Source organism: Penaeus monodon, chromosome 17 (genome assembly GCF_015228065.2).
Source record: "Penaeus monodon isolate SGIC_2016 chromosome 17, NSTDA_Pmon_1, whole genome shotgun sequence".
In the NCBI taxonomy this organism is placed as follows: Eukaryota; Metazoa; Arthropoda; class Malacostraca; order Decapoda; family Penaeidae; genus Penaeus; species Penaeus monodon.
In genome coordinates, this window is record NC_051402.1 from 32,377,594 (window position 1) to 32,385,093 (window position 7,500).

At 35.2% G+C, this 7,500-nt stretch overlaps 2 protein-coding genes across 6 annotated transcripts in view; one reads left to right on the top strand and one right to left on the bottom strand.

The window, feature by feature from the left end:
• LOC119583668 (transmembrane protease serine 9-like) overlaps positions 1-3,725 on the top strand; it is a 74,185-nt gene extending 70,460 nt beyond the window's left edge. For all 3 annotated transcript variants that reach the window (XM_037932267.1, XM_037932269.1, XM_037932268.1), the window contains 3 exons: positions 10-152; positions 880-1,034; positions 1,155-3,725. In XM_037932267.1, the coding sequence (XP_037788195.1) occupies positions 10-152; positions 880-1,034; positions 1,155-1,313 (457 nt within the window). In that variant the 3' untranslated portion in view covers positions 1,314-3,725. The remainder of the gene's footprint in view (positions 1-9; positions 153-879; positions 1,035-1,154) is intronic.
• Positions 3,726-3,843: 118 nt separating this feature from the next.
• LOC119583667 (disks large 1 tumor suppressor protein-like) overlaps positions 3,844-7,500 on the bottom strand; it is a 65,160-nt gene continuing 61,503 nt past the window's right edge. For 2 of the 3 annotated variants that reach the window (XM_037932266.1, XM_037932264.1), the window contains one exon: positions 3,844-7,500. This exon is cut by the window's right edge and continues 546 nt beyond it. The gene's annotated coding sequence lies outside the window, so the exon portion shown is untranslated. The other variant, XM_037932265.1, reaches the window with a different exon arrangement.

Consider the following 7,500-nt stretch of genomic DNA (forward strand, 5'->3'; position numbering starts at 1 on the left):
ATACGACAGGTACGACATTGCAGTTCTGCGCCTGAACAGGCCTGTCATCTATCGGGACAACATTTTGCCAATCTGCTTGCCAGATCCAAGTGATGACTTCATTGGAGATATTGGCATTGTTGCAGGGTGGGGCAAGACAGATAATTCTTTCGGTAAGTAATAAGTTTGAATTCACGTAACTGCAACTCTTGCTGTAGGTAGGTTTCCATCGACAAGAGAGAGCACTGCGACCACCAGAAAGCCCAAAAAATTGACTCACTCGCTCACACTGGCTTGAAGGGAACAAGGAGGTATTATCGAGGTCACTTCGAGGTATCACGAGCAGCAACGCGATCTTTTCTCATGCGCTCTCTTGTGGTCGCTATACATTTGGCAACTGCTAGCTTCGGCTTAAAACACTCGCGGATTTGTACGAATCGGGCAACTGGATGTGCACTCGCAACGCTTTCGCAATGCATTCCTGTGATTTGCAGTTCAACGCGGTAGCAAGGTGGTAGCTACGTCGCTACACAGTAGCAAGTTGACTTGCGAGTGCCATCTTCAAGCTTGGATCGAGAGATGCACGGGCATTGGTGCCTGGTCCACTGATAACCGGTTTCACCCTTTCGAGGATCTTATCAGGCAGCTCCGGGGGCATCCTCGCGTAATTCTTGAAGTAGTTCGGATCATCCGTCCTCAGCTTCAAGACCATGCCTTAGTAAGACTTTTGTCAAGTCCATCTGGCTGCTCTCTTGTCGATTGAAAACCTACCATTGATCTAATACGTCGGGTAAGTTTTCTCAAGGAATATACATATCAAGCATTTATGAAATATAGATTTTTAAGCAAATAATGAAATGAACAGCAGTGTATGACTTCTATGTAATCATTCTATTTCAGGGAAAACAGGTACAAATATTCTACAAAAAGTGATGGTTCCTATTATTAGTAATGATGAATGTCTTCGCTGGCATCATCACAAAGGCATTGATGTCAAATTATATCAAGAGATGTTTTGTGCTGGGCACTCCGAGGGCAAGATGGATGCCTGTTTGGTAAGAGTCGTTTTGCGTCTGTGTATACTGTCTAATATTTTACCCGTTCTTCTTGCCATTTTATGTTGTTTTCCTTTACTACTCATTCAAATGTATGAACACCTCATTTTCTTTCCACAGGGAGATTCAGGTGGACCGTTGGTTGTCCACCACAACGGGAGATGGGTATTATCAGGTATTACTTCAGCAGGCTTTGGTTGTGCCGTAGACCATCAGCCAGGAATTTATCACAAAGTGTCAGTCACCTCAGGCTGGCTAGCTGCAAATGTCAGACCGTAAGAGAAAGTTTGGCAATTGTAAATATACACCGATGTTCTCATTGGCAATAGATTTAAATGACATGCCAAATATGTGGAAAAAGTGGTGATCATAGTGCATTACATTCATCGCAGTTGTCCTAATTTTTTTTTCCAATTATGTGCTGTTAGGATCAATATCTAAATCATATTTCACTCATCAAACAATGCACCATTCAGTTCTCCACATTGTATATTTTACTGTAATACAATGAATGCCTTGCACACATATACACACACACCACATTTTTTCCCAATATTATTATCATTTTTGCAAGCTATATACCTTCATGCCGATCTTTATTGTGTCTGTGGTCCTTGCTGTTCTGGATTCAGCCCATATGTGGCCAACTATCTAAATTAATTTTACCATGACTATTGGAGTTCTGCTTGATACAGACGACTAATGTCTCGAGATCTGTATGACTTTGTGTGGATCAGCATAATTCTCACGAAGATTCAGGTTATATGTAAAATGTGAGGGTAAAACGCATAGAGTGTGACAGAGATCTGGATTTATTTACAGTTTATGGGGGAAAGCCCTCGGGACATAACACGTCTGTTCAGATCTTTTAGAAGGCTCTAACTGAAGTGATGTCATGGCTGAGTTAATAAGAATAATTTGGACAGGATAGTTTGTATTTGCTCGTACGTGTTCTTTGGAATACCTAAAAGGATTTTTTTCATGTTCGTCTTTGTCATGCTTCCATACACGAATCTCAGCTTTTTTTCTCTTTAAATGTTATAACCTAGTAAAAATGGTTCATATTTAATTTCTTAACAAATCTAATATTTTAAATTCACTGCTATACACCTTCTACAGTTCATAAATATATTAACCACCATATGTGGTATTTCAAATATGCATTTTCCGATTTGTTACAAATGTTTCATTGTTTAATTTGAAGCTCTGTTCGCCATGTCCTAAAAATCACTAAAAACCTTTTTGATTGAAGTACACGATACATAATCACACCACCGACTACTGTTAAATACTCTTGGAAGGTTTACTGACTACAGACTCAGCTATTTAATTACTTTCATCACTAGCCAATTAACGTCAAAGACAGTTTTCCGAACTTTTCACCTTACACGTGACTATAAATGCGGAAATGCATGTATAAATAATGCCTCTCTACATTTTTTGATATCCCCAAACTCTACCATACTGAATCCTTTGTCAGTCAGTCCAGTTAAGATACTTTTTCCCAAAAAATGTTTCGGATTTCCATTCATCTCGGTTTCAAATGGATTCCCAAATGCATAAAATGTAAGACGTGGAACAAGATTTAAAAAATTAAGGGAAGTAGTAGTTAAAGCAACATACTTCCGCATTTTAGCCAATCATGGAAAATTATTTAACACTGTTAAAGATGTGCAGCTGTAACCCTCAAATTGAGTCAGTGTGCAAGTAAAAAATTATGTCTTGATTATGAAATAAGATGCAAATTATGGTCTATTACATTTTTTTTTTTTTTTCAGCACACTGATTTGTCACTAGGTGTGAGCTGGCCATATCTATACTTGACTTTTGGACATATTTTAATTTGTCAGTATGAAATTACTTTTATTATTTATATCAAAGCAATTAACAAATCTCCAGTCACCATGTTACCAGCTCAGCAATGGAATAGCAAACAATAGTCATCAGAAACATGATGGCTCGAAATCGTTTCTCTCAGTGATTGTGTTATAACTACTCGTTTGCAGAGACATGGCTTCATAAATTTTGTCACCAAAAAGATCTTTACTAGGTCTATTTGCCTGTACCAGTTTACCCAATTCTTTGAATTATTATTATTGTTATCTTTATTATTAATGTTTTCATTATTGTCATGATTTTTGTTTTCATTATTACTATTATTATTTGGATTATAATAACATTATTAATAAAAATAGTGATAAAGTTTTAATATATTTAAAGATTGGAGAAAGTAGCTGGTGCTTAGCTTAGCTATGCTTAGGAATCCATTCCTTTGCGACTCTGCTCTTTTGGAGCAATCTGTGTAAGATTAATAAAACAACACCACAGTTCAGTGAGAATGCATCCAAATGCTCTTTTGCCGGCCACAGATTAAGACTTGGACAAATTATGACTTATTACACAGTCTTTAATTTGCGCTCAAGTTTCGAGTAATATCTCACACTTGTGTACGTCACTTGAACTGATCTTTTGCCTTTCCACATGCTGTTTGTTTCTCATTAATGAATATATTACCTGATGCTTATTTGCTTTCTCCACAGTACTTAAGATCTACGAAGTGTACAAATTGTTGATTCTGATTTTCTGTATTATATACAAATGATAACTTTTTTTATAGAACATAAGCCTGAGATGTATATAATATTTATTTTTCTAGCATTTAGTGCAAGGAATAAATTTGCCCGTGATACTGCCTTTATTTTTATTCTCCATAACTAGCAAGCACTAAATGGAACCTCTGCTAACAAATTTTTCCTAAATAAAGTTCCATATTATCGGTTTTTGAAGTTGGAGGTTAAATAAAAGATGGTTTACTTTGAGATAATGTTGTATTTACAGTACAGGGGATGGAGGGGGGGAAGAGGGAAGGTTGTCAGAGGATGCACTAGGCACTCCACTGAAGCTGCGAATGTTTAAGGTTGTTTGCTGAGGACTTGTTGTAGCCATGGCGCCAATGTGAAGATCAAGAGTGAAACATAATGAAAATGACCCCTTATTTGTGAATGCAGATAGAAGTAGAGCATACAAGTAAACAAATGGTATTAAGTTTAACACTGATTTGGGTTAATTTCAGAATTATTAGACTCCTGCCCAGATCTCTTCATTTCAACCAAATGCACAAAACCTGCATGAGGTGTAAGAAAAATTGATATTTCCTTTTATCTCTATTTGCTTATTGCCTTACAAGCAGTGTGGAATGATTATGAAGGAAGAAATTCCTAGTTTTCAAAAAGTTAATGTATCAACTAACAATTAATAATAAAAAAAAATATTAACAAGAAAATTGATAGTATATTGCTTCTGATATCAATGAGTAAACATAATATGTATGCATAGCAACTAAAAACTTGTGTTTTCTATAAGGCTAACTTCATTTTCTCCTAAAACTGTTAAATGTATGCACACTCACAAATTTTCTGATTACCATTTTGTACCAGTTGTTAAAGAACTTCAGAAACAGCACCTATTTGAATGATAAGCAAGGTGCTTCTCCCTTTCATGTTTTTTTTTTTTTTTTTTTTTTTTTTTTTTTAATCAGAGCTCTCAACAAAACTTGGTTTATTCTCCTAAAATGTACTGGTCACATATATAATAAAGTTCTTCACACTGCCCTAATAACATTGAACTAAATGAGAAAGAAATTATGAAATTAGTACTATTGCATAGCATAACATGAAATAGCTTATTTTCAAATGTTCCTCACTTAAATATTCATTACACTGACTATGGAGACCATACAAATTTCAATAGAAAGTCCAGTTACTTTTCATTCATTTACATTATGAACTAACCATGAGAATCAAGCTTAAAGGGTAATAGCATAAGTCTCTCTTAGACATCTTGATAACCCTAGTATGATGATTTGGAATAATGCTCATAGCAATATATTCAGGAAATTACAGGATATGAGAAGGAGCTTGTGGATAACTGTTTTAATAGAATCATGAATAATAAATTAATATACTGTACAGTGCACATATCCTGTGCTAAAAACTGAATGCACTAATTTAAAAAGCATAATAAAAATTGAAAACAGAAGCTCCCACTGCAGCAAGCTACATATTTACAGACATCAACTTACATACAATCAATGCAGAGTTGAAGATGAGATGAGTAATTAAAATAAAATTATAAAAGTACAATGGCACCATGACTAAAACAAAGGAAAGTACTTCTTAGATCAGAGGTATTACAGATAAATAGGTCATTGACAAAATATGTTAACAATAATTTGTAAAACTCACACTTGTAACAACGACATGATAACCGTTCTTTCTCTTGTCCTAGGATTCAGTGCTTTTTCGAACCGTTTCAAATCGCAACAGCAATATCTATTCACATATCTTACACCCTAACCACTCACCATAAATATAATGCTTAGTCCTCAATACATTAAGTAGGTCATTACTCTAAAATATTAGCTACATTTTTAACAGCCAGAGAATCTATATTGCATGACTCCAGCATTTTAAGAAGTTTTGATTACATTACATTAACTTCATATCAAGGTATTCAAAGCCATCTCAAGTAACTTGAAGTCAGAACATTATATCTTCAGTGAATGGGGTGTGTATATATATATATATATATTTTTTTTTTTCATATACTGACATCATCAGCCTTACAAAAGTGCCTCAAATAAAAAATAATTTTCCCACTCATAAATAAGAAAATTAATCTTCACTTAAGACTATGTAAGGCTCAAGATAACTAATATTGCTGTTTTCAATACAGCAATACTACATAGGGGCCAATACACTAACTCTGAAGTAATCAGAGATCACTGGCTGTTGTCTGTATCTATTGTTCAAGTCATGACCAAGACTGTATCTTGCTTTTTATGTGTATCAACTTGTCCTAAGGTTTCTAAAGGGTCATCAGTCAACAATGTTGCCTATGGCTGAGACACAGGGAGGACATAACCTTAAAAACCTATCAACGTTTCATCCATACAATGATACCATAAACAGTTCATGTAACAAAAAGTGACCAGACATTCATCTCTTCAACTGAAATCATGAACACATTATACATCATTCAGTGGGACAGTAGTTAAGTGGTTGTTCGCCAGTTTGAGGATTCTCTGTAAGGCTCATATTCTTGTAACTTTACCTGTGGAGAACATAAGTTAAAAACCCTTAAACTGGTGAAGTCCAAAGCAAGCTAACTCTGCCACTCAATTACGAACAACCAGGGAAGGATCATAGAGATAAGACTATGCCCATGTACACAAATGATACAACTGACTCATGTTCTTTTTGCTTAACTTTGATAAATTTTACTACTATATCCTTTGCACAATATTATCCATCTAAGATATCAAGAACCTAAGAATTCTATCATTCTTGGACATGGCCTAAAGCACTAGTTCTAAACAAAGTATGAGATTACAGCATCAACATCTGTGACATAATCAGCAAATTTCAACCATAAATAGCATTCTCTTAGGGCCCACTTGTGATCATATTTAAGACAGATTATGAACCCTACTTAAGAATTCTGTTAGGGAGGAAATAGCTGGGTCTGTCACTTTAACGACTTTGGTTTCTCATTTGTGCCTCAGCATCAGTTTCTGAGGCTTAGCTCAAGCAATATCTGAAGGAGGAAGTCTTCTCCTGAGAGTTCATTATCAAATAAATCATATGGTTCTATGCACCATTAATCAATCGGCACTTTTAGACATATCCTCTATAATAACGATAATAATCCTTTCAGTTAAGTCCACATGGCAAGGCTGGAATACTACTTTCCATATACACAAACCAACATACTGATCAGACATCAACTACTGGTGTTCATCATAAGAGAATAAAGTATTGTCAATTTGTCATTACCAATGTGAACTTTCACAAGGGAATATATTTATGTAATTCATCACTTGCAATTCATATCAGAAATGCAATGCTGGATTTCTCCAAAGTTCTATGAGATTGCTGGTAATATTAGGCTCTTACTGGTGTATTCCTTGGGAAAACATTCATATCTTATTAAAAACATACTAAAAGGTTGGAGATTACTAATCTAAATCAGCACAGTCTAACATGTATTCAGAAAATAACATTGAACACTTCCTCCTGTGTATCTATAACAACATCTACTGAATGGATTCTTACAAATGTTTGTAGAATAACTGATGGAAATACGAAAATAATATGAGGGAAAACTGGAAATTCTGAAGCAAAGAAACCTAGACATCTCTCATCCTCCTTTTCCCCAGACATTGCATACCTAATATAAACTGTTGATACACTTTTTCTTTTGTACAAGGTCAATGATGAAGGTCCTTATCAGCTGATATCACTCCTGAGTCAAATGGGCTTAGATAAGGAAATTATCTGATAACACTTTAAAAATCATTGTATATATATGAACCAGCAATTCAGCCTGAGGCTGGATAACAGCTGATCACCCAACCAGTACTGGCTGATACATGTTCTCCTCTCCATGCTGTAGTAAAGGCATAAAA